General features: G+C 48.9%; 1 protein-coding gene across 2 annotated transcripts; it reads right to left on the bottom strand.

Moving 5' to 3' along the window:
• Positions 1 to 2,355: 2,355 nt before the first annotated feature.
• On the bottom strand, positions 2,356 to 26,419 carry NSMF (NMDA receptor synaptonuclear signaling and neuronal migration factor). Of its 2 annotated transcripts, XM_081340021.1 has the most exons (16): positions 26,350 to 26,419; positions 25,589 to 25,821; positions 19,419 to 19,480; positions 18,260 to 18,841; positions 15,792 to 15,867; positions 13,973 to 14,041; positions 9,122 to 9,174; positions 8,444 to 8,530; positions 7,497 to 7,618; positions 7,282 to 7,365; positions 5,987 to 6,020; positions 5,597 to 5,667; positions 4,994 to 5,073; positions 4,789 to 4,891; positions 4,105 to 4,180; positions 2,356 to 3,527 (listed from the first exon to the last, which is right to left on the bottom strand). In XM_081340021.1, exons 2-16 carry the CDS (start codon positions 25,657 to 25,659, stop codon positions 3,430 to 3,432), a joined length of 1,668 nt encoding a protein of 555 aa, XP_081196147.1. In that variant the 5' UTR covers positions 25,660 to 25,821; positions 26,350 to 26,419; the 3' UTR covers positions 2,356 to 3,429. The 2 variants fall into 2 exon arrangements, with proteins under 2 accessions (XP_081196147.1, XP_081196148.1); XM_081340022.1 differs by lacking the exon at positions 13,973 to 14,041.
• Positions 26,420 to 26,925: the final 506 nt, after the last annotated feature.

Here is a 26,925-nt window from a genome sequence, read left to right as displayed (position 1 = left end):
TTGTCAGACCCTGGACAACATGTTGACGATGTCACCAGGAGATAGAAGTGTGTCCTTAAACAACCTTACCTAGAAGAGAACTCACTTGAGAGTGACCCTGCCCATTTCCTTAGCTTTCTCTAGCTGAAAAGAAGAGAATCTAAGTGAAGATCTGATTATCCGGAAGGTATAGAATGTCGATAGAACGTTGTTTCTATCGCATAGTTGGGAGCTACTACTATATAAGCTACTACTATATAAGCTATTCTTATATAGGAATATATGAAGCATTTGTTTTCCCCTTATCGAGATGGAAACCTCATACACACGTTGCTCTCTGTAAAAGCCCTTAGATTCCATCACCACCAGGCAATGCCTGAATTTTTTTTTTTAAAAAAAGAGATTAATGATCAGTTCAAACGTAGCAGAAAGGTTTTACTAATCAGGCAGAGTTTCCATTGTAGCTACTCCTCGTCCCACACAGCTAATGGCCTTGGAACTAAGGAAATAAAAATAATATTCCGCCCAGAAAGGCATTAGCTTCCTATTTCAAGGAAAGCTTTACTCTGCAAACTAACACAAAACAATGAATGCATCGCATCTTCTTTCTATTGACTTATTAGTTTCACATCCGGGTTGCTAGCCCCACGTTGGACAGAAGGGATTGAAGAAGAGCGGGGGGGGGGCACACCCTATGCACAAATCAGCCACTCTCTCAAACTTTGGCCAGCGTCACCAACCCCCAGGGGGTCAAGCCAGAGACGGGGGGGGGGGGGGGGGAAGGACAGCAAAGGAGAATCTTGGAGAGAAACTCTTCTCTCTATATGTACCTTTTTATGTCCCAGAGAAGACGGAGGAACGTAAAAAATAAAATAAAATCTCTCCGGAGGTGGTTCACCTCAAAGACAAGCCTCAGTGGCTCCGAATTAGTTTTGGCTTAACGTGGAAGGAGAGACTTGCTAGCAGCAGCTCCTAAGTGGAATAAGGACACTGGGGTGGGGGGTGGGGAAGAAAAAGAATCAGCTTTGCTTCCTCGAGGTTGATGGTGTAAGGTGGGGAAAAGTCACCTGTTTTCTTTTTCCTGCTCTAAATTCCTAGCAGAATGGATGACGTGCGTAGGATCGTCAGAAGAGGTTGCAGTGGCCCTGTAAATAGATTTTAAAATCTGGGAAGGAGGGTGTGTGTGTGTGTGTGTGTAAAGATATTGACAGACTTGGTCTGTGTGTGTAGTGGGGGATGGACAGTACCTGGGATGGAGAGAGAGAGAGAGACAGGCAGTCCTCGACTTACAACAGTTCGTTTAGCGACCTTCGGACCAGGAAGCCAAATTTCGCTTAGCAGCCGTGCTACCCACTTAACAACTGCAGCGATCTACTTAACAACGGGGGCAAGAAAGGTCATAAAAGAGGGCAAAACTCACCAAACGACTGGTCTGGCTTTGCAGCAGACATTTTGGGCTCAAATGCGGTCGTAAGTCGAGGACTACCTGTACGGATAGGCTCGGTGCCCGGAACCGAGCCTCCTTGTTCAAGAGCAGTTGAGGGGAGACTCTCAAAGAGTGGAGGCGTGTAGTAAGGAACAGGTCTTTCGGTTGAGCTCCCTTCTTACACGCCTAAGGAGGACACTTTGGTTTATTCTGCCCTGGTTACGTAGGTCGGACCGCCATCATGCGTATTGGCTGCCTAATCTACCAAACCACGGCTTGGCTGAAAGGTGCTTTTTCCCTGAAAATGTTTTGCTTCTCACTCAGAACCGAAGAAGCTTCTTGGGTGAGAAGCGAAAGGTCTTCAAGGAAAAACCCGAGTCCAGTTGACTTTTGAGAAAGCACCTTGGTTGAAACGCTTCCTTTCATGGAGCTGTTAATGTAGAGCCAAAGAAATAATTTAGAAAATGCGCTTCCTTCCTTTTCTCCAGAGCTTCAGACGGACGGAGACAATTCAGCAATCTACCCCTGCGGGAGACTCCAAGTACAATTCTGGAAAAAATCGCCGTTCTCTCCAGAAAATAACAACTTTCTTAGCTGCTCAGCTCCTCCCTCTGCCCCATGTTCCTTTCCCAGCCGTTTCTTCCCGGAATGAAATCTTGGATTATTTCAATGTATAATCACCCGCTCAGAACGAAGAAAAACTAGGATAAAGTCCGCTCCGAAAAGGTTTTGGCCCAGATTTTTCCCTGGGGCAAAGCAGAAAGAGGTGGAGGTGGAGGCGATCCCTGGGCGTTGAAAGATTCAATGCTACAGAATACTGAGTTGTTGTTGTTGTTTTTTTTCCTGCCACCTCCACCCTCGGAAATCAAACTGCTACAGAAGGCGTTCGCCAACTCAACGCGACGGCCCATCGTTCCGCCAAAAAAGGAATCCAGAGCGAGCTGCAGTGAGCGAATCTTTTAAACATGGCTATTGGTTTCGAATCTGCAAACTATTTATATTTATATCTATGTATACATATCTCTCTATGTATAAACCGGCCGAGGTCCACCTCAGCCCTACCAGCGGATAACCGACGGCAAAAAACTCTGCTTTTGCCAAACTATATTAAGGAAGCAGCTCCTTCAATCGAAATAAAATAAAGTTTCCTGCCTGAGCAGGGGGTTGGACTAGATGACCTCCAAGGTCCCTTCCAACTTATTATTATTATTATTAAAATAAAGTAGTAAAATTGAGGTCTGTCCTGGAGGGACTTTCTACAGTTGAAGTGTCCCTCAACAGTTTTGCTGGAATCCAAGTCGAATTTTTTGCAGCCAGATGCCCTTCTCTCTAGCTACCCACCGATATAAATATAGATGTGGAGAGACAGATATATAGATATATATATATATAAAGATATATTACGATGTCAAATATATTCTCAAGCAAACTCCCAAAATATCTCATCTACCAGATATTGGTGTGCGTGGTACGGCAAGAGCTGATTCAATATTTCCTCTGCTTGTAAAAAGAAAGAAGGAAATTGCACTTCTGTAGATGGGCATGGATGCGTGTGTGAAAGAGAGAGAATTCACACCCGTTCTTGAAATGGATGCGATTTCTTTTCTTTTTTTTTTAAAGGTCTGGCTTTTTTCAAACGCCTCAATGGTTTGATCGGTCATCCCCCAAGAGTGAACCAAGAAGGTTCTTGGCCTTCCATGACAGCGAAATCGAGATAGACAAGATGATTGGTTGAGTCTCTGTAGGAAACCTGAGCTTCAAATGTCTTCTGAGAAGAACCTGTCATGGCGTGGGGCGACCTCGGTCCTGGAAGACCTACCCCGCCCCTTTCCTCCATCTGCAGTGCTCCGTCCATCTTGTGCCTCAAGTCGCCGAGTGGACCTCTTGACCGTCGAGACCCCAACGGCTTCTCTGGCGCCTCTCGCGGCTTCCCGGCGACCGTGGAAAAAAAAGATCTCCCGCTCTGCGACGCCCGCCGGCTCGGGACACCCGTGAAATTCCTCCTGGCCCTGTCCCGGCGGCACTCATAAAATGTCATCGTAATCGAGCAGCTTGGAATGCTGGCGGGTCTTCCAGACTCGGTAGAGGCGGAAGTCAAAATAAGTCTCAATCATTTCCTTTCCTACAAGGGGAACGGAGGGAAAGTCAGATCAGATGCCCGGAATCTAGATCTAGAACCTCGTCAGAAGAAGATCCCAGGATTGTCTTCCTGAGATGGGCCACTTGAATGTCTGCCTGTTATCTGTCTATCTGTCTATCTGTCTATCTCTATCTCTCTCTATCTAATCTATCTAATCTATCTATCTATCTATCTATCTATCTATCTATCTATCTATCTATCTATCTATCTATCTATCATCTATCTATCTATCTATCTATCTATCTATCTATCATCTATCTATCTATCTATCTATCTATCTATCTATCTATCTATCTATCCATCTATCCATCCATCCACCCACCCACCCACCCACCCATCCATCCATCCATCCATCCATCCATCCATCCATCTATCCATCTATCCATCCAACAATCTCTCTCTCTCTCTCTCTCTCTCTCTCTCTCTCTCTCTCTCTCTCTCTCTCTCTCTCTCTCTCCCTCTCCCTCTCCCTCTCCCTCTCCCTCTCCCTCTCCTTGTACCAATCAACAGTGGTGTATTTTCACTGGGGGAGGAAAGGCAGATCAGTGATCGCATTTACCTTGAGCTGAAAGTTCAAGAGGAGATTCGAAGGTCACTCGGCAAGGACTCATTAGATTCTTTAGGTTTTGGAATAGCTGGAAAGCAAAAGAGGTCCAGGGTGATTTGGGAGGCCTCCTGAGATATAGGACAAATGATTGGTTCCCTTTTCCACATCCTGTAGATGATTACAGGGCTTGGCAGTTCGTTCTGACAGTGTTATTGGGGTGACTTAATCATAAACTCTTAAATCTAAGTGTTGAGTATGAATGTACTCAACTTAGCTTCACTTTAGCCTCCAGGGGTGAAGAGATAGCAGTGTTGCAATATTTGAGGGGCTGCCCCAAAGAAGGGGGGGTGTCAACCTATTCTCCAAAGCGCCTGAAGGCAGGAGAAGAAGCAACAGATGGAAACCGATCAAGGAGAGGTCCAACCTGGAACTAAGGAGAAATGTCCTGATCGAACAATTAACCAGTGGAAAGGGTTGCCTCCAGACGTTGTGGGTATTCCAACGTTGGAGGTTTTTAAGAAGAGATTAGGCAACCAGTTGTCCAGAATGGTATAGGGTTTTCCTGCTTGAGCAGGGGGTTGGACTAGAAGGCCTCCAAGGTCCCTTCCAACTCTGTTAACATAGCCGTAAAAGAGGTTTTCAGAAAGAAGAGGCCAGGTTCTCTTCCACCTGCTCACAAAGTGCCACAGGACGTACCTTCTCCCCATTGTGGTTCCCCAAGACGTAACATCCCATGATGTGGATGACATTTGGAACCGGGTTCAGCTTGCTCATCAGATGGCTCAGCCGCTTCCAGAAGCTGCAGAACAAGACAGAAGGAGGTTTGGGAGATGGAAGCGTTTCCCAAAGACTCCCAACTGCAAAGCACGCCCAGCAAATTCCTCACGAGGTCATCACTCACTAGATCATGTCTTCCTCCTTCTCCACTTTGGCAAAGGTGGCGACTTTATTCTTCAAGAGGTATAAATGGCCCGGACCTCCCTACAAGAAGTAAAGAGAGAAAGCCTTCCAGAATCAGCCTGGAGGACATCAACGTTCTTCTCAAATCGCCAAGGCAAAGAGATAGACCTTCTGGATCACCTAAAGAGACATTGGTCTGGGACAGGACGAGCCATAGATGCAATCCCAACCATGACAGGGAAAGCCAGCCAGTGACTAGGAGAAGAGGAACGTTGGGAGAACAAGGAGATGGCCGACCTCAAATGGGGGAAAATATCTGGGTTCTGCCTAGCCCCTTGGAGCAAGTGGAGACGAAACTTTGAAACCCTTTCTTTGTAGAATAAGACTTTAAGCTTTGCAGAGGCTTTTCACCTCTTCTACCTCCCCCCGTTTCTTCCCTGAACCCCACATTTGCCATTGAGAGGAGGGATTTTAAAGGAGAAAGTATCTGGGGCCATCTGAATATTAGAGTCCCACTGCAAGTAGGCCTTCGGGAAGGCTGGAGTTTCCCCCCCCCCAAGCCAGCGGTTGCAGCCCAGGCTTTGGAGGGTCCCTGCTCACTCACCTGGCAAAAAATCAACATTTTCCAAATTTTGCAGCCCTTCCGGTAGATGTTGAGTTTTTTTTCGATTTCCTCTGTGGAGAAATGAGCAAGAAGGAAGGATGAAGCAAGGCGGAGAGGATGCTTCAGGGGCAAAGGTTGAAGGAGGGAGGGAAAAATGAAAGAGGGATCGAGATGCCCTCAACTTTAAGTACATGCTGGCACTTCCTTTTTCTGCTGGAGTGAATATTGGACTTCCGATGCCCTGAAGGATCTGCTAGGATCTTTCCCACATATCCAGATTTCCGCCCTATAACACTGACCAACAGGATCTTTGGCTAAGCTACCAGACACACGTATAACGCAACATTCATACCATAACTTCATGGGATTTGTGACCCAAAGCTGACATACCCAGAATGTCATCGAAGGTGGCGTGTTCGTGATCCTGAAAGCAAACAAAGAGTCAAGGATTAAAAAGGCAAAGCTGTGGTGGTCAACGGGGACCCACTGGGAGGAGACAATGGGGCAGAGAGTAGGGTGACAGGATACGGGTGAGGATCTATGGCTAGAGGGGAGAAAGAAGATCTGAAAAGGTAGGAAGGCAGAAATGATAGAAAAGAGATAGGAGAAAGAGAGAGAGAGCGCTAAGTAGGAAGTTGGATGGAGATAGATGATAGATTGATTGATTGAGAGAGAGAGAGAGGGATTTGTAGATTGATGGGCAGAGAGGGAGGTTAGATTAGAGAGAGAGAGAGAATTGGATGGATGGGTGCACAGGAGGTAGGGGATGAAAGGAAGAGTGGGTGATAGAGAGAGGGAGGGAGAGAGGGAGGGAGAGATGGACAGAAATGGGAAATGGAAGGATGGATGGATAGATAGATGAAGAGAGATTATTATTATTATTATTATTGTTGTTGTTGTTGTTGTTAGCTGCAAAGTCATGTCCGACCCATCGCAACCCTATGGACGACGTTCCTCCAGGCCTTCCTGTCCTCTACCATCTTCTGGAGTCCCTTTAAGCTCACGCCTCCTGCTTCAGTGACTCCATCCAGCCACCTCATTCCCTGTCGTCCCCTTCTTCTCTTGCCCTCAACCTTTCCCAGCATTAGGCTCTTCTCCAGTGAGTTCTTCTTCTTCTTCTTCTTCTTCTTCTTCTTCTTCTTCTTCTTCTTCTTCTTCTTCTTCTTCTTCTTCTTCTTCTTCTTCTTCTTCTTCTTATTATTATTATTATTATTATTATTATTATTATTATTATTATTATTATTATTATTAATAATAATAATAATAATAATAATAATAATAATAATAATAATAAAAATTTATATGCCGCCCTTCTCCCTAAGGACTCAGGGTGGCTCACAACAATAAAAAATTAAAAAAAAACCATAGAATACAAAGATTAAAAAAGAATTAAACAAGAAATAAAGAAACAAAGGACAATTTAAGCCGATAAAAAACCAAATTTAAAAAACCATGATCAGTCCAGGCCGGCTTGTTGGAACAACCACGTCTTCAGGTCACGGCGGAAGGATCGAAGGTCAGGGGCCGTCCGCAGCTCCGGAGATGAGAGATGGATGGACAGAGGGACAGGAAGCGGTGGCGGTGGCGGTGGTGGAGGAGGAGGAGAAGGAGGAGGAGGAGGAGGAGGAGGAGGAGGAGAGGCAGACAGACAGGACATTCCCCCACAGCTCCAATCCAAGACTTACATAGAGAATGGGGATGATCGATGGGTCATCGCGGCGGATAATTGTCGGAACATACTCGGCTTTGGGCACCTTGGAGGAAATGAGCTGGAAACGAGAGAAAAGCAGGAGGAGGAGGGGAAAGAAGAGCAAAGAGAGATTTGTAACTGGCAGGAGGCAGAGAGGACCGGCTCTTCCCATCCCGGAGGGTCTCTGAGTGGTCCTCAAGAATTGCTTACCATGATTTTGGGGGGAACGAAGTCCTCCCCACTGCAGGCGGCCGCTTCCACTTCTTTCTCCACCTCCCAGTTCAAGTCAACCCCTTTGTCAATGGCACAGCAGGAATCCTGAAATTCATGGCCTGGGGGGGGGGCGAAAGAAGACAAGAGCTTTGAGGTCCATCTCTGCAGATGCAGAAACTCCCGTGTGCCACCGAGGATGATGGAGCCCACATGGACAGGCTCCTCCTTTCGGAAGAGGTCCAAGGTGAAGCATAAGCAGATCCTAACCCTCACACGCACAGAAAGAAAACCCCCAACATTGCACAATCTGTCTGAATCCTTCCTGCAAGACTCTTGGTTAGCTACAGGCTAGGAACAAGGCTCGCGGTGGCTCAGTGGGTTAGGACGCGGAGCTTGTCGATCAGAAGGTCGGCAGTTTGGCGGATCGAATCCCGAGCGCCGCGTAGCAGAGCGAGCACCTGTTACTCGTCCCAGCTTCTGCCAACCTAGCAGTTCGAAAGCACGTAAAAATGCAAGTAGAAAAATAGGGACCGCTACGGTGGGAAGGTAACAGCGTTCCGTGAGCCTTTGGCGTCTAGTCATGCCGGCCACGTGACCACGGAGACGTCCTCGGACAAGCGCTGGCTCTTCGGCTTTGAAATGGAGATGAGCACCGGCCCCTAGAGTCAGAAACGACTAGCAGGTGTGTGTGGGGGAACCTTTACCTTTACCTTTAGGAACAAGAGTGGAGTGGAGGGATCTGAAGCACCCCAGCTATTCTTCAGCTACAACTAAACCCAGCCGGTGATGAGGAAGGGGTTGGAAGATTTGCAAGGGCTACACAATTCATCTACAAGTCAAGGCAACCTTTGCTTAGATTGGAACTTGGATGTCCTCTCCCCCCTGCCCCCACCCCTTGGCCCATTTCCAATCGGATTGGGCGCTCAAGAAAAAAAGGGACGTACTTTCTCGGGAATCGTTGAGGTTTTCAGCCTTAATGGGGGTTGGATCGCTCCAGGACCGGCTGAAACTTCTCTGCCGCTCAGCAAAAGCTGGAAGGAAAAGAGGAGGAGGAGAAGGCGAAAGAGAAGAAGATAGACAAGGAGGAGAAGGAGGAGAAGAAGAAGGAGATAGACAAGGAGGAGATAGACAAGGAGAAGGAGAAGGAGGAAGAGGAGAAAAAGAAGATAGACAAGGAGAAGAAGGAGAAGATAGATAAGGAAGACAAGGAGGAGAAGGAGATAGTCAAGGAGGAGAAGGAGGAGAAGGAGAAGGAGAGATTTTGAGGAAGGACAAGGAGACGGCAAACAATTATGACAAAATATTGCTAAAATCACACCCATCCCTGGCTCGCCCTCTTTGCTGTAAGTGCAGAAGGTGCCACAAAAGTGTTGCCTTTTTTTCAAGAAAAATAAGGGGCTATCTAAGATTCCTTTCCCCAACCAGAATCGTGCCGAATGTTTTGCACAAAAACTCCCATCTTGGGGGGGGGGGCTCTAAGAGAGGTCGTCTGAAACCACTGGGGAGGCAGAGAGTGGGGGTCAGAAGGTCCAACCCTGGTTGGGGAAGGGAGATCTCGGGAGTTGGGAGAAGGTGGCATGGTGTGGTCCCTCTCAGTCATTCTGCTCCATCTGATCACTTACTTTGCGCCTTCATGCGCCGGCTGCCTACCATACGGAGGTGTTTCCGGAAATTTCTGAAAGAAGAAAAAACACGGAAGGCCATCAAGTCTTGAGGAAGTAAAGAGGAAGAAAGCCGTGTCTCTAGGGTGATCTGTCAACCTCCCCGGAGCTGCAGATTAAAAACAAAAAACAAAAAACCAGGAAAAAAAGCCCGTCGCACAAGACCTTCACCTTTACATCCAAACCCCCCTCAGATGCCTCCTGAACTACCTCAGAAAAACCAGCGCAGAGAAGGTTCACCAGAACGTTCACCCGTCATACAGTTTCAACACAGCTTGAAGGAATTTGGAGAAAGAGTATGTAGAGAAACACACCGGAAATATACAACTCTTGGCCAGGAGAGCAAAAATGCCCACGTCAAGCCAGCGCAAGAAACATTCTCAGGTTTAGGCAGCCTATAGAGAGCGTCAGTGATCTGTAGGAAGCAGAACCTGATTTTTTGAGTTGGAAGGCCCTCCACCTTACTCTTTAAAACGCCCAACCCTCTCAACTGAAAGGGCCCCAGTTTTTTGTTGTTTTTTTTCATTCCACCTTTCAACAGTGGGACAAAAAACGAGCTGGCGGATCACAGAAGGGCAATGTTATTTCTACCTTGCACCACTAGGGGGCGCCAGTTCTCCATCTCTGGTTGGACTCTGGTTTAGAAAAGACCGCTTTGATTCCGCCGTCAAGCTTTACTTTAAAATATCATTTCAGGGGCTTGTACGAGTTGTACAACGCTGAGATGAAGGCGATTGTGGATGCTTTCCACCCAACCTGAGCTGGTAGGGAGGCGTTTTTCAACTTCCCAGGACTGGGCTGAGAGAGAACGACAGGTCCTAAGTTATCTCACCGGCTTCCTCGCTTAAAGGAAAACTAGAAGTTGAATTTTTAGACTTCTTGTCCAGCATCTTAACCACTACCCCATACTGTCTGTTGGGCGGAGAGGGAGGGACTAGCCGAAAGAAGTGCCCCACAGAGCTTCTGGGGATGGATTAGGACCCCATTCTTGATCCAGCAGCTTCTCCACTAAAGCACAACGATGGTTCCACAGTTAGTGGAGACACAGTTCCCTCGCTATATATATATATGACGTGAGGTCATTGTTCATCTCAACAGGCATTTCTAAATTCTTCTACAGAGTTAGGACAGGAGACCTCCAAGTTTCCTTCCAGAACTATCCTTCTGTAACTGTAAGATATTCTACCTTCACCCAGCCTTTTCACTTTAGTTTTACTGGTGGGACTGGAACGCCGTTCGGTTTCTCCCCTCCAACCCAACAAACCTGTTCGGTTCTGCAAATTTACAACAGCAAATTTCCTTTAATGTGCCTATTTCGACAAGACATTCCAAAGAACAGAGAATATCATACTGTGCAGAAATCACAGCCGGTGAAAACACAGGTTCGGCCATATCTCAAAACCTGCTTCACGCTGCTTGCACAAGCCCAATCGGCTTTTTTTTTTTAAAAAAACGAAAAAACGTCATGGCCCACAATTCGGGAGAAGGGCGGTTTATAAAAACAAACAAATAAATAAATAAATAAATAAATTTGAAAAACCCTCACTTCCAACCCTTGAAATGAAAGGTGTTTCTCCCCCCCACCCCGCCGCCTCCCCCAGGCAAAAGGCATTTCCAATTTTCTTACGGCAAACCTTATGCTTGAGTGCATGACAGCTTGTCAGTGAGGTGCTACGGATGGTTTTAGGAGCCGGCCAAGATCGACAGAACTCAAGGAGCAAAATTTTAAAAAGCGAAATGAAAGAAAAGCGTTTAAGAGTCTAAAGAGCTCACATCGCAATCCGCGCTACATAATTTTCTACCAAAGTCTGCAATTTAGAAAAAAAAAAGTTACATTTCGATGAGAAAATTGAAGAAGAGATCGATACGAAAGGAATGTTAGTTGGTGTTTTAATTCACCTTCTGTTTGCTGAAAGCAACTGGTGAGATTTTACCAGTCTGTTTTTCCAGGACTTACAGGTACCTAGTCCTCAACCTACGGACCAAAACTTCTGTTGTTAAGCTGTTAAGTGAATCACAACCAATTTTAGGACCTACTTTTTTTTTTGCCAGAGTTGTTAAGCAAATCACTGCGGTTGTTGGAAATCATGTGGTTGTTAAATGGATCTGGAATTAACCTGGAATTAAGGAGAAACTTCCTAACAGCGAGGACAATTAACCAGTGGAACAGCTTGCCACCAGACGTTGTGGGTGCTCCATCAATGGAGGTTTTTAAGAAGAGACTGGACAGCCATTTGTCTGAAATGGGGTAGGGTTTTCCTGCTAGAGTAGGGGGTTGGACTAGACGACCTCCAAGGTCCCTTCCAACTCTGGTATTCTGTTATTCCCATGGCCACAAATACCCAATTAATCTGAATTATTTATTTATTTATTTATTTAATAATATTTATATAGGGACCACTCATTCAATTGCTAATCTGGGATCAGGAACAACCGTGAACAAAATTATGCCATAAGTGAAAGAGACAGATTATACCCGAGAACTTTAACGACTTTCTCCGCATCCATCCTGCCAAGATTAAAGCGACAGAGTTTTCCTATCTTCTTCACCTTATTTTGTAAAAAAAAACTGGTCCATTTTGAAATCTCTCTCCGGAGTGTCACAAACCTCCTGATATTTGGGGATACTCTTGAGTGTGTAGGGGGTTATTCTGGCGCTTTACACCTTGCATCCATTAGAGAATTATTTGGCCTTTCCATCAAACCCCAAAGACCCTTGACTCTTTCACCTGACTCAAAGGGACAAGTCGAAGCTTGAAACAAAACATATTTTTATTTTAATCCCATTTATATCCCGCCCTTCTCCGAAGACTCAGGGCGGCTTACAATCTAAAGCACAATGTGCTTAGCAATAGCCTTCATTCTATGTATATGCCTGCTTATTAGGGCTTTTGCCCCCCGCAAGCGGCATTATCACAAAGTCAGCTTATTGCCCCCCAACAATCTGGGTCCTCATTTTACCCACCTCGGAAGGATGGAAGGCTGAGTCGACCTTGAGCCTGGTGGGACTCGAACCTGCACTAATTGCAGGCAGCTGGTGTTACTTAAGGAGGCATTAGCCCACTGCTCCACCAAGGCTCATCTATATTAACCGCCGCGGGCTTTGCTTCCGATCAGATTAATTCTCTTTCGCGGAGGAGCTCGGATTGCATCAGAATCCTGCCCTCTTGGGGACTAGCAGCATGAGCGGCTTCTGGAATTCCTTCAAGAATGAAAGCACAACCGGTCAGTGCCCCAAGATTCTCCGGCAGCCTCAAGCAAACAGCCTCATCGTCTAGCGAAGCAAAAGCCCAAGGGGTTGTAGCAAACAATGTCCCCCCTCCCCAACATTAGTGGGATGGTCAGGGGTGCAAAGCCTCTTTACGGAACAGTAGAAGGCAGGCTGGGCTTAGTCTTTTTTCCTCCAGCTGTTCTTCTTCTTCTCAAACATGCGCGCTGGATTCCCAGCCGGGAGTAAGCAGAGGCACAGGAGGCAAGAGGTGGAATGCAGGTAAGTCCTCGGCTTACGGCCGCAAACGAAATTCCCATCGCTAAGTCAAACACTTGCTGGGCGAATTGTGCCCCATTTGACGACCTTCCTTGCTGCAGCGGTTAAGCAAACCACGGTGGGTGTTAAGTCAGCCAGTTGTTCAGCGAATCTGGCTTTGCTTGTAAGAACGTCGCAAAAGGGGGATCACCTGACCCCAGGGACGCTGCGACCGTCATAAATATGAGCCGGTCGCCGAGCATCCGAAGTGTGATCACGGGTCCTTGGGGATGCTGCAACGGTTGTAAGTGGGGGGGGAAAAACAGTCACTTTTTTCCAGCGCCGCTGTAACTTTGAACGGTCGCTAAGTGTCGTAAGCCGAGGACTGCCTGGGTAAGGTAGCACTGCGGTGCAGATCCTTGCCAAGGGAGGAAGCAGAGACCGCCAAACGACTTGAGAATGAGGACGTGCCCTACTCAACCACTCACTTCCTCTTTGGCCCTGCCAAGCTGCGGGCAGGGATGCCAGGATTCTTCCCATTTCAACTCGGCTTTCCCCGATCTGGAAAGGGTAAGCAGGGGGGGAAACAGCTTAAGCCATCCCTGGGTTTTTCGCCTTTAGAGAGCAAGCGTGTGGTGGGATCTCAGCGTCTCTAGGACAAACCACAAACTCTGGGACTCAGCCTTTCCATCTGCAAAACGGGGATTCAAAACATGCGTCTGCTCGGCAGGATTGGGGCTGAGATAACCCGTGCATTGAAGTTGGAAAAAGAGGCGCCTTGGGGGGGGGGGGTTAACGGATCTAGGCTCCCCGAAGCCTGGCTGATGGTCAAGGAGGATGGGAACTGTAGTCCAGCCACTGGCAGGCCAAAGCTCCCCCAGCCCGATTCTATTTGAACCTTCAAGTTAATTACAGGAAGGAAACCTCAATTCAGCAGGCCAAAGAGAAGAAATTATGCGTTGATTCTGAATCGATACCACTTATGACAATATTTGGCTGCAAATAATTCAAAGCATCCTTTATGGAGCAGTGCCAATTATGCACAGGGTTTTGTGACCAGACCCTTAAAAACATTTGGCCCGAAGCTCTGGCCAAGTTTGATTTGGAAAAAAGACAGTTCCCATTACGAATAAGCAAAGTATTTATTTGCTCAACTGCCTTCTCGGCAAAGCAGCCCAGCCAAGAGGCTGGTGAGGATCCTGAACTCAGTATTTCGTTCCTTTAATCCAGGAAAAAGAAAAAAGGAAGAAAGAAAGGGGAAAAAACAAGGAATCTCAGCATCCATAGCAGCTGGCGCATACAACCAGGCCAAAAAAAAAAAAAGTTGAACCCGTGCACCTCCGTACCTCTGGATCAAAGCGGCCGAATCGTTCTCCCGTTTTCGACGTTTCCTCTCAGCGTAGCCCCTGAATGCCCTGGAGAACCAGGTTTAAGGCATTAAAACCAAAGCCACGGCAGCTTCAGAATGGAGCGATGACATGGAAAAAAGGACGGGGGCGTGGAGGGCAGGGGGAGGAGGAGGAGGAGGAGGAGGAGGAGGAGGAGGAGGAGGAGGAAGGAGGAGGAGGAGGAGGAGGAAATGAGCCACATCACAAGATGGCAAGGAGACGGGGCAAGGTGGGTGCCATGGCCACCATTTTTTGTGGGCAAAAGAATCTGGGTGAGGAGACAGCTTCAGGGAGCAAGGAAATCTCTACCTCCATCCCAATGGATGCACAACATTTTGAGTCAACCCTACGTCAAAGTGAGAACATCTGAATGTTCTTTGAAGAATTGCATCTGTCCGAACCATGACACCCTACACTGCCGTTTTCTCAGCAACAATTTTGGAAGTGTTGTGTCCTTGCCTCCTCCTCCTGAAGGGTGGAAGGGTGGTGTGTGTGTGTGGGGGGGGGAAACTGGCCCAAAAGTCATCCGGTAGGCTTTATGTCTATGGTAGGACTAGAACTCAGAGTCTCCAACTTCTAACCCCTTGCCTTTAACCTCTGGACCAAACTGGTCCTGCCCGTTCTTTCTTCCTAGGCCTGAGAGAGAGAGAAAAGGAGGACTGGTCCCAAGTCACCCAGACAGCTTTGTGCCTGAGGCAGAACTAGAACTCCCAACCACCCACTCCTAACCCCATTCCCTTAACCACCGTCCCCTTTTCCCCGATTGCACAATTTCTTTCCGCCACCCTGGTGTTCATAGCTGCCTCTTCCAGCACCCAAAAGGATCTCCTTGTATTAAAATACATCACGGATGGACACGGGACCACATGAGGCACTGGGAAAGGACTTTACACAATGATCAACGCAAAGGGTTCGTGAAAGGGGGGGGTTCAACATTTTGAATGCCGGTCGCCCAACTCGGGGAGCAAAGAAAGGTGGGATTTGCAAAGCAGCAGACGGGAAAACGGAGGCGTGGACCAGAACATCCTCGCCCTTCAAAACGAGAAAGGTTGCAGGAGAAACGATGGCTCAACTCTAGGTCTTTTTGGCTGTCGGCACGGACACAACGTACCGGAAGAAATGTAGAAGGTTTGACCCAAGGATGCCCATACAAGCAAGCGATAAAGAATACACAAGATTTAGGAAGGCGCGGTGGCAATTATACTTACGAAATGCTGGCGATCCACACACACACACACAAAACCAGAAGCAGAAAGAGAGAGAGAGAAACAAGAAGAAATGTCAGTGGCAAACCCCCTTTTCAATGTTAATAAGCCTTGGTTACGCAGTCGGTTCACAGATACGTGCAGTCCTCGACTTATGACCCAAACTGTTGTGCCGAGATGGGCAGCAAACAAATTTAACAAACTGCCATTTAAAAAAAAAAGGCAACAACACACTTGCCGAGGGTCCAGATGGTGACGACGTTGACTGCTGGGTCGTTGCGATGATCGCAACTTTTTGAGCTGCTTTTTCAGCGGCCGTGGCGCTTTTAAGCCACCGTTAAACAAAGGGTCGTAAATCGAGGACTATCTGTTCCGCCAGACGAAGTTGTGTTAAGTAAAGAGAAGGGCGGGGGAGTCAATGGCTGTGGGGTTGGAAAGATGACCCTGCTCCTTTATTTTGCCCCTCCAACCACGGGGAGGAATCCCCGATTCACATGCACTTCTCCTCCCGTGCTCGCCGTCCCCCCTCCCCCCCCCGTTTGACAACCCCAACTTTCTGTGGCTGAACTCACGCTTGCATAGTGGTTGTCGCTGTCTGGAAAGTGAAAAGGTTCTCTTTGGGCAGCCAGGTCCTGATAGGAACCTCATCTGGAATAAAGAAAGAGGAAGAGGAGGAGGAGGAGGAGGAGGAGGAGGAGGAGGAGGAGGAGGAGGAGGAGGAGGAAGAAGGAGAAACAGTTGGAGAAGATTGCCCAATATAAAGGCCTGCAAGTAGAAGTAGAACGACGGGGGCAAAAGAAAGCCGAGATAGGACCAATAGTGGTTGATGCTTCCCAGAACCTCTGGAGCACCACTTGAACCTCATCGGCATTGACAAAATCCCCATCGGTCAATTGCAGAAGGCAGCTTTGCTCAGAGCAGCTTACATCCTGCGATGAGACCTTAACACTTTCAAACATCTGCCTATGCCAGGTTCTTGGGAAGGGCTCGATAGCCAGACAAAAATACCCAATCCAGTCTAAATATCTGGCTGACTGTGCAACCAACCATAATAATAATAATACTTGGACACTGTGGCATTGACAAAATCCCCATCGGTCTTTGCTCGGAGCAGCTTACATCCTGCAACCAGACCTTGAACACCATCAGTATTGACCTCTGCCTGTCTCTGCTCCTTGGGAAGGACAAAACCTGTCTAAACATCTGGCTGACTGTGCAACAAACCACCATCACAACCACGGCCCCCCCAGGGCCGAGCATTCAAAAGGGGAAAGGAAAGCGATCCACAAGTATAACTTATTACATGGGATAAAAAAAAAATGTTATTATGTTCTCTGGTCAAGCTCCGCTCTTGCTGATCTCATGGACAAAGTTTGCTACGGCAGCCACAAAGCCGCAATAACCCCCTCTAGGATTAGGATTATTATTGCAAAAAAGAAAAACAACAGGCTGAGCGTTTGATGCTTTGGAGCCATTCCACTGCTTTCAGAGTAACTGAAGAATTTTCTGGGTCTTATCTTGAATTCCATATTGCCGAGGGCTTGCGTATTATGCAGGTAAGGAAACGGCACAAAACATCTAATTTGTGGATTTATTGACCTCAAACCACGCTAGCGGGACTTGCAACCTCGCCAGGATAAACTTACCCAGCTCAACGTCTTAGAAACCTACAAGACGTGGGGACCTCAACAACCAGAATCCCCCAGTCACGTCTCTTAAAAAACTGCCAAGTTGGCGACCCCCGGGGGGAGAGCCTTCTCTGTGGGCGCACCGACCCTCTGGAACGAACTGCCTCCGGAGCTGCGGATGGCCCCTGACCTTTGGTCCTTCCGCCGTGACCTAAAGACCTGGTTATTCCAACAAGCGGGCCTGGACCGATCATGGTTTTTAAATTTGGTTTTTTTAATGGTTTAAATCGTTCTTATTACTTATATTGTTTATTCCCCTTTTAATTTTTGTATTTATATCTTTTAACTTTTTATTGTTGTGAGCCTCCCTGAGTCCTCAGGGAGAAGGGCGGCATATAAATTTAATAAACCATAAACCATAAATGCTGGCTGGCCTATAAGCTATGGAAATGTAACCACAAATTAGGAGGATTAACAAACAAACAAACAAGAAAGAAACCTTGTCACCGCATGGCTTAGAAGCTTATGATGGAAACGATAACAATCTATGCAATACCGTATTTCCCCAAAAATAAGACCGGGGTCTTTTTGCTCCAAAAGAGGCATTAAAGGCTTAATTTCATGGGATGCTTCATTTTTTCCATGTGCAACCATCTACGTTTACTCAAATACTGTCAGTAATATTATGTATTTATATTTAATTATATATTAATATGATTATTTTTACAACTCAATACATTCACCGTGTGTCGCGAGGGACGTGCTAAAGGCGTCCCGTCTGGCTCACGATCGTAACTGGGGCTTATTTTGGGAAAAATCGGGCTTATTTTCCGGTTAGGTCTTATTTCTCGGAAATACGGCTGTTCTGTACCAGCCTGCTACCGGCCCTGCAGAAAAGGCAGGGACAACCCCTTTTACAAGAAGGCAAGAGGCTGGAATTACGCCTGCCAAATTTATTACTACAAAAACAAACGGAACAAGACAAACCAAGAAACAGGAGCTTTAAGAAACATGAACTATCCGAGCGGTTGCCTTCAGCAAACCAGCCCTCCCAGACATTCCCCTTATATAGAGTTCAGGGTGTGGCTTCTCTCTGCCTCCTTCTGAGAAGCCCCATTGCCTTCCTCTGTCTACTCCTAATTGACTGCCTCCTGCGTCGGGCGTCCTTGAACAGGGCCAGCTGTGGGTCATCTTCATCCACACTGTCAGGCTCACACAGCTGGGTCTCCGTGGTGACCAAGTGGGAGGGGCCTGGCTGAGGGCTATCATCAGCAAGATCTTCAACCCCCTCAGCAAGGTCTTCAACACCCCCCTCCTCCTCTGAGTCGTCCGACCCAACTGCCGAACCCACAGGCTGACCCTGAATCACAACACTGGCCAAGATGAAGGCAACACAACTCGGCCGCACCTACCGGAAACAGGCTCAATGCTATACATGCGTTCCAGCTTCTTCTGCCGCCAGCCGGTCTCACCAGCTTGGTTCTGATGGTGGTGCTGGTGTGGATGATGGTGGTGCTGATGTTGGTGGTGCTGATGGTGGTGTTGTTGTTCCAGATCGAACGGATGCTGAGATGACCCCGTCAACTGGGCACAACTGGGATACTCTTTCGAGTCTTGCTGGTGACTTGGCCAACTGCCCTTGCATTGTTGGCTGATGTTGTGAGAACTCCCGGTGTGGTGGAGAGGCTGTCCTAAGGACCGGTCCCTGTCCACCTCTTCTTCTTCCTCTTCCTCTTCTTCTTCTTCTTCTGTTCCTTTGATGACCACCAGCTCCATGCTCTCGCTCTGCTGCTGCGACAGCATGGGCCTCTCGCTGGAAATGGTGTAGACGCGGGGTTTGGGGCCCTCGCCCGCCAGCTTCTCGCCGGCTTCCTCGGGGAAGGCGGGCTGAAACTTCCCGTCAGAAATGAGAGACAGCCGCCGCTTGTTCTGAACACCCACATGGATCTCTGGGGAGTCTTCTGAACCCACATACGACTCGGCCAGCAAGTGATCTGAAAGCAGGAGGAGAAACACAAAGATTTGTGGGGGGGGCTTGCTCCATATCTGGGCGAGGGGGACCATCCTGGGTGGCCCCCAACCCAGCTTACCAACAGTTCAATTTTTTTTTTTAAAAAAGTACATTCATGAGAACTAGAAACTTTAAAGACTCAAACAAGGGCCGACGTGACTGAATACAGGTAGCCCTCGACGTAAAGGACCACAGCTGGTGGTAAATTGAGGACTACCTATATAGAGCCGTATCCTTGAGTAAGCCTAGTTCAAGACTGGGCCCGTACAGTATTAAGCCTCTGGATATTCTGCTTCATTCTTGCTTTTATTAGCTAATGAAAGTCTGGCTGAGAAATCCCGCAGGCATCGGTGTTAATTTAAACCATTAGGCTAGATATTTCAGAGGCGTTCTAGTGTTTGTTCAATGCTTTAATGTGTTTTTCCTGATCCGTATTGCCTTAGAAAGATACTCGAGGGGGGGATGCAATTTAAAATTAGGGCGAATTAAGACTAATCTCCAGAGGCCGCGGAGGGGCGTATAAAATAAATGCAGTATGAATCTCAGGAAAGGTATCGTACCTGCACCATTCTTGCCTTCTGGATGATTTTGAGAAAGATAATCCCCAAAAGCCCTCGCCGCTCTTCGTGTAATCCGGTGTGGGGAAAAAGAAAACAGCAAAAGACACAAAGGGGAAAAAAAATTAATAAGCCCCCTCAGCAAAATTCAAGGCACGGCTACCCGCCCATCCCATTGCCTTCTACCCCCAAATGGAAATTATAATAAGAGACATTGCAAAGAGAGGCAAACCATTTGCAAAGTTGCCAAAAAAAAAAAAAAGCCAGCATTTTTCATTTGTGTTTGTGTGTGTGTGTGTGTGTGTGTGTGTATTCTTTCCCTGTGAGAGAGCATATTCAGCTAGATCAATGTTGCTAATGCTGCCGTTGGCCTTACACCAGCAGAAAATTGACAAGTAATATATTCTGCTGAGAAATTAAAGATATTTTCCTGGGGGCAGGGCGGGGGGGGGGAAGGGGGGGGCGAGAGAAACTATTCAAATGGGGAAAACCAGGAAGAACCACCATGACTTCAGAGCCGCCTATTCCCACACTCGGGCGTCTCTTTCGATTAACTACGTGCCATCGAATCAGCCTCAGCTTTTAGGGACCCATGTAAATAAACCTTTTTCTTCGATGGAATTGTTTCTGTTTCTAGGTGAAAATGAAATGGTGTAGGGGGTCTCACTGACTCTGCTTTTCATCCTCAACATAGGGAAGGGAAGGATGAAAGAGGAAGGGGAGGGGAAGGGGAAGGGGAAGGGGAAGGGGAAGGGGAGAGGAAGGGAAGGGAAGGGAAGGGAAGGGAAGAGAAGAGAAGAGAAGAGAAGAGAAGAGAAGAGAAGAGAAGAGAAGAGAAGAGAAGAGAAGAGAAGGAGAAAGGGAGGGAGGGAGGGAGGGAGGGAAGAAAAGAAAAGAAAAGAAAAGAAAAGAAAAGAAAAGAAAAGAAAAGAAAAGAAAAGAAAAGAAAAGAGGAAGGAAGGAAGGAAGGAAGGAAGGAAGGAAGGAAGGAAGGAAGGAAGGAAGGAAGGAAGGAATTCGATTACTAGGGCACATGTTAGCGCTATGAGCATAATATTCTTTCTCCAGTTGAAGCCTTCCAGAAAAGTTGAAGCCCAACTCCCATCATCCCCAGCCCCAACATGCTGCAACCCTTGACGTGGTTATCTACGTCGGCCAGTTTTTCAACACGCCACCAGTTGCCACCAAGGAGAATGTGAGAAGAGAGGGGAAAAAATGCACGAGACAAGTTTACATGGCCTTCTCGCTATTCATTTATTCCTGACAGAAAACTGCAGGTCTGCAATTTCCCAAGCAGCGTTTTAACTTCCTCCCTCGACCTGATGGACGTTTTTTGCTTGTTTGTTTGTTTTTTAGATGCTGATCCGTGAGTGTGTGATATAACACAACTGGACCAGTCCGAACCAGAGACACAGAGGTAGGCCTCATTCAACCGCACAGTCCCCACCAAGATTCTCCACCTTTTTCGACCGCGGCATAGGCATTTGAAAAATCCACCCGGCCCTTTAGGAGAAACATCCTCCTGTCTCTCCACTCCTGCTGCAAGTTTGGTTGTTTAAAGGTAAAGGTAAAGGTTCCCCCCGCACACGCGTGCTAGTCGTTTCAAAGCCGAAGAGCCAGCGCTTGTCCGAGGACGTCTCCGTGGTCATGTGGCCGGCATGACTAGACGCCAAAGGCGCATGGAACGCTGTTACCTTCCCACCGGAGCGGTCCCTATTTTTCTACTTGCATTTTTACGTGCTTTCGAACTGCTAGGTTGGCAGAAGCTGGGACGAGTAACAGGCGCTCACTCTGCTACGCGGCACTCGGGATTCGACCCGCCAAACTGCCGACCTTCTGATTGCCAAGCTCTGCGTCCTAACCCACTGAGCCACCGCGTCCCTACTTGGTTGTTTACAAAGAGCCAAAACCAGAAGAAGGAGAATAAAATTCTCAGAAGATAATTAGCCGTCGAGGGAAGTAATTGCTCGGGTGCGCGGGGAGTCAAATTAACAGCCGGAGGAAGCCCAAGAGATGGCAACCCGAACTTCTGAGAATCTCCTACTCTATGGTCTACGTAGAGATGGTTGGCTCTCCTCTTTGCCTCTTAATCCTAAAGAAAGAGAAGCACCAGAGAATTACAGGATAACAGAGTCGGAAGGGACCTCCGTGGTCTTCTAGTCCAACCCCTTGCTCACACAGGAGAACCTACACCGTTTCGGACAAATGGTTATCCCAATCTTTTCTTAAAAACCTCCAGTGGATGGATCACCAACAACGTCAGAAGGCAAAGCTATTCCTCTAATTAATTGTTCTCCCTGTCAGGAAATTCCTCCTTAGTTTTAAGTTGCTTCTCTCCGTTGGCTAGTTCCCTCCCACCCGTTGCTTCTTGTCCTGCCTTCAGGGGCTTTGGTGACAAGAAAGGGCGAGAATGGGGCAAAATTCGCTAACAAATGTTTCACTTAGCAACAGAAATTTTGAGCAAGGTTGCAGCTGTAAGTCAAGGGCTGCCAGTATATCTAGCTTGCACTCAATAACTTGCCACTGGGGAACTGGGAAGCGAATACGCCGATCCCAGAAATGGGACTGAGAAGCGCCCGTTCAGACTTCTAGAAAACAGCCAGCCTTGGAGGCTTTTCTAGATCCTTACGTATTGCAACTAGGGAGCAGCTCCCAAGAGATGCCATTTCCCAGCAAACTTTATTATTAGTGGCAGGACTAGAAACTGTTTTCAACCCCACCGGGCTTTGGAAGTTCCTACTAGAGATTTTTCACGGCCTCAAAGCGGCCCCCAGTTTTAGCAGCTCCGGGACCGTGGCCGGCAGCCCATAATTCTAGATATTTGTCCACCCTTGGAAGACCGAGAGAAGGGCAATCCGTCTGCAAAAGGTCTCTGCCCAAGCAGAGCAGATCCACTTGGATCATAAAAGCCTCTCTGGTAAGGTGGCGGAAAGGGCCAGATGGAAATCAGGAGAGCTGAGAGATTTTTAAAGCGCAGAAGTCACTGGATGACCTTGGGCCAGCATTTCCTTCCCACTCCAGCAGAGAGATTCCTTGTAGCAGGGAAGGGGGGGGGGAGAAAAAAAAAGGAGGCAGGAATATTTTGGGCATTCTCCAAATAAAGTCCAACCAAATAAAGAACTTCCTTTCAATGGGCAGTGGGAAAGCTCAACAAGGGGACAATCCTTATCTCCAAGGTTCTGTTCTGCAATTCGAAAGCCCACCTCCGTGGGCTGCAGGCAGCTCATTGGCTATCAGCCCTGTCAAATCAAATGAACAAGCTGTCAACCCTTCAACAGCAGCAAGGCCGCTGGCCAGCAGACAGCCAGAGGGAAATGTCATCACTGGGGGGTAGGGGGGGCGGGTGGGGGGAAGAGTGCTGAACTCCAAATTATAGGAAATTAAGAGTAATTTTCATCTCAGTCTCCTTCGTATCCTGGAAAATTGCAAAGTGACGAGTTCCAGATTTTATCTACTGAGGATGTTCTTTTTCCAACTCTTTCTGAAATTTAAGAAGAGCATCCTGGAGAGAGAAAATAATAGAATAGAATAGAATAGAATAGAATAGAATGGAATGGAATGGAATGGAATGGAATGGAATGGAATGGAATAGAATAGAATAGAATAGAATAGAATAGAATAGAATAGAATAGAATAGAAGCCAGAAGGGACCTTGGAGGTCTTCTAGTCCAGCCCTCTGCTCAGGCAGGAAACCCTATACCACTTCAGACAAATGGCTGTCCAGTCTCTTCTTAAAAAACTTCCAGTGTTGGAGCATTCACCACTTCTGGAGGCAAGGAGTTCCACTGGTTAACTGTTCTAACTGTCAGGAAATTCCTCCTGAGTTCTAGGTTGCTTCTCTCCTTGGTTAGTTTCCATCTGTTGCTTCTTGTCCTGCCTTCTGGTGCTTTGGAGAATAGCTTGACCCCCTCTTCTTTGGGGCAACCCCTGAGATATTGGAAGAGGAATCACGTGAGAACATTGATGGGTCGAAGAGACACGGATGAAGGAGAACCTACGTGTCCCACAGCAATGGACAATCCCGAATAGGATTAGAACCCCACATGGCCTCTGTCCAGATCCTCCCCTTAGTAAGACTGCGGGATCTCCTGTCAAACTGTAGATCCCATTGTGACTGGCTGTGAGCTGAGAGCCATCGCAAATACATGCCAGTTGCCAAGCCCCCAAATTTTGATCACGTGACTGTGGGGAATGCTGCGACGGTCTTAAGTGCGAGGATCAGTCATAAGTCCATTTTTTCAATGCTGTTGTAACTTGGAACAGAAATGAATCACACAAGCTGTGGTTCTTTAGATTGCTTCTGAGAAAAGCAAAGAGCTCGGCCACACACCCCCAAACACACAGATACACACACCTCTCATATCCACTTCGGAGAATTCAACAAGCGCCGTCCACAATTTTTGCAACTGCACATTCTGAACAATGAGGACTAGGCGCTTGGCGCTAAAGCCTGTTTCTTAGAGCCTCGGATACCAATTCTGTGAGAAACTGAGGCTCTCAATTCAGCTTGAGAGGGACTGAAACTCGGCCTGTTTTGCAGTTGGGAAGCAGGAAGGCCCTGCTGAAAGTCCAAAATATACAAGAATTCCAAGCTATCTTATTTCATCCCCTTCCTTTCTGTAGGAATTCAGCTTGAGCCTCCAGAACGGAAAACATCTCTCTGCGAGTTAGTTACCCAAGGTTTTCTACCCAAAAGAAATCCAGGGCAAATTGCACACTCACTTGCGTGTGTGAACTGCCAGAAACAACACCAACCTGAATAACTTTCCATTTCCCCCATGCCTGGCGGTATTCACCTGCTCCAATAATTCACCCTCAGCCACCTGGCCCGGTTGGGGTCACCAACAAACAGGATCCTCCTTTTCTCTCTGGATAAGGGATCTATTCTCGGTGACGATCAGAGAGGATTTGAGGGGCACGTGCGCCATGCCCCAGCTGGGATCAAGAAGGCCGCAGAGTAGAAGGCCGATGAAGGGCACCCCAACTCCCATGCCTGGACAGAGATGGCAGGACTGCGCAGACAATGCCGCCGCTGCTGCGGCTCCATGCTGCATTCACCAAGTTGGAAGTTCATAGGAGTAACCAGGGGCTCCCTGGAGCTTTGCCAGAAATATTCCACAGGGCCAGGCAGCTTGCCAAATGCTTCCCACCTCACGTCAGCTGCTATTTCGACCCAATGCGAAGTGACAGCCGGGCTGAAAATATAGAGCATGGGCTTCTGGCTAACCGGTATGGAAAAGTTTGAGGTTTTTTTCATCTCTCTCTCTCTCTCTCTCTCTCTCTCTCTCTCTCTCTCTCTCTCTCTGTGTGTGTGTGTGTGTGTGTGTGTGTGTGTGTGTGTGTGTGTGTAGAGGGAGAGAGCCAATCGCGGCTGGATGCTGAATCCAGGACTTCGCATTCAATGGCACAGAGTTTTAACAGCCTGGGTCCTAGGAAGACACAGAGATTCCAGGGCGAAGGAATTCAGCGGAAGCCCGCAAGGCTCAGAAGAAACTCAGAGCATTTGGCTTCAGCCTTCCCAAACTGAGCCCGGGGTGCAGCTCGACCCGGAGCTGGTTAAAAGGAACAGCGCATACCCCCCTCTGGGAGAGGTCTAGGATGCTCGAACCGCCGGCGCAAACCCGCCTCCAGCGCTTGAGTGCCAAAGTGGAGCTTCTGAGGATGGTTCGCCTTCGGTTGGGTTGCTTCCCGCAACCGAGCCGTGGCGAACCGCCTTCCTCCTCCGCGCGCCCCCCTCCTCCTCTCCCCAGCTGCGGATTGCCAGCTCGACCCGAGCGAAAGCACAAGCGCTGCACGTCGCTCCTTCGCACGTCCCTTCCACCTACACCCGTAGCAACCGGCGAGCGCCTCGCCGCGCCGCGCTCCTTCGCTCGGTTCCTTCCCCGCCGCCGCCACCCGGTCGCTGCGCCCTCCTCCCCTGGTTCTCCTTTGCAGGCTGGCCCCTCCGACGCCCTCCCCCCCCCCGCCCCAATTCCCGGCTCCAGCTTTCGCGTGCGCGGCTCCCTCGCCCTTCCCGCCGCCGGCTTTTACGCGCAGCCTTTTTACGCGCGGCTTTTTGCGCCCACCCCGCCGGCGGACCCTGCCGCTTTTCCTTTGGGGGGCACACACACACACCCCCACGCTTCCCGCACCCCGACGCCCCCTCCCCTCGCGGGGCAGAGCCCGCCACTCACCTGACTTTGGCCGCCACCGATGCCACGGCCTCGTTGCGGAGCGAGCGGCGCTTGGAGACGGCCGTGCCCATGGTCCCCCAGGCTCATCGCCGCCACGCCGCTCAGCCGCCGCCACCGCCCATGCTGGCGCCCCCCGCCAGAGCCGGGCTGCAGTCGCTGCCGCTGCCTCCGCCGGCCGAGCCCGATCCCCAGCCTCGGGTCCTTCCCTGCCGGGCGGATCTGGTGCTGGAGTGCTGGAGGAGGAGGAGGAGGAGGAGGAGGAGGAGGAGGAGGAGGAGCCGCATCCATCGGCCGCCCCTCGGCGCGCACGGCGGCCGCTCATTGACTGAGGCTCCTCCGCCACCGGCGAGGAGCTGGGGGGTGGGGTGGGGGGGGGTGGAGGAGGAGGAGCTCAGGAAGGGCGGGTGCCAGCGTTCCTATATATGGGGAGAGCGGCCCCCGCGCCCCCTCCAGTCCCGGCGGGTAGGACAGGAGCGCGGCGCCAGGCAAAGAGCTGGCCTTGCCTTCTTCTCCCAGTGCGCCCGAGCTTAGATGGAGCGAGCGATCCGCTGCAAGTCGCTTGCGTCGCTCAGGCTGGGTGAGGGAGCCCCCGACCCACCCACCCCCCAAATTCCGGACAACGCCGTTTTGCCAGCCCTGAGCGCGGCCAGCCGTCGGAGAGAGGCCGCCGAGCAAGGCTGAAAGGTTGGGGGACCGTCGAGGCTGAACTCGGCGCTGGGTGGGAGTTAAACAGCGCGCCGGTGGTTTCCCCCCCCCCTCACCTCCAGAGAAAGTGGCCGTGAGCCAAGCGGCCGCTGGCTTTTTCTCCTCTCCGTCTCCTGCTTAATCGGGTTGGTCCGTCCTGTCCTTGGAAGGGTGCTGACATAACGGGGACGATCTGTTTCGAAGACAGAACATCTCAAAAGTCTCCAGTTTTTTGGCGCTCCTTTAATAGGAAGGCCGGAGAACGGCTTGTCCCCTCTCTGGGACATTTTGTCCTCCGGTGGCTGCACACAACCATTTCATCCCCATTAGCTCCAATTCTCCTGAAACGGCCAATGGAGAATTCATTACGGTGGTTCTAACCCCATCACCAGGTTGCTATGCACGGCTACCTGTCGCTACCCACACAACTCTTGAGCAAGAAGTGCCTGACCACTCAACCCAGCAAGCACAACCAACTGGGAGAAGGATAACACTGCCAACACATCAAAACCCGCTGGGAAACAAACCAACAGACCATTACAGCCATTCCGCGGTTACACAAACCAACTCAAGCGCTCCAAAGGAGACCCCAAAACCCACCAGCCCCGGAAGTAAAAAAAAAACAGGAGTCATCTAGACAACATATACACTGT

Source organism: Vipera berus (genome assembly GCF_964194415.1).
Source record: "Vipera berus genome assembly, chromosome: 15".
NCBI classification, from domain to species: domain Eukaryota; kingdom Metazoa; phylum Chordata; class Lepidosauria; order Squamata; family Viperidae; genus Vipera; species Vipera berus.
This window is presented reverse-complemented; position numbering and strand designations above follow the sequence as displayed.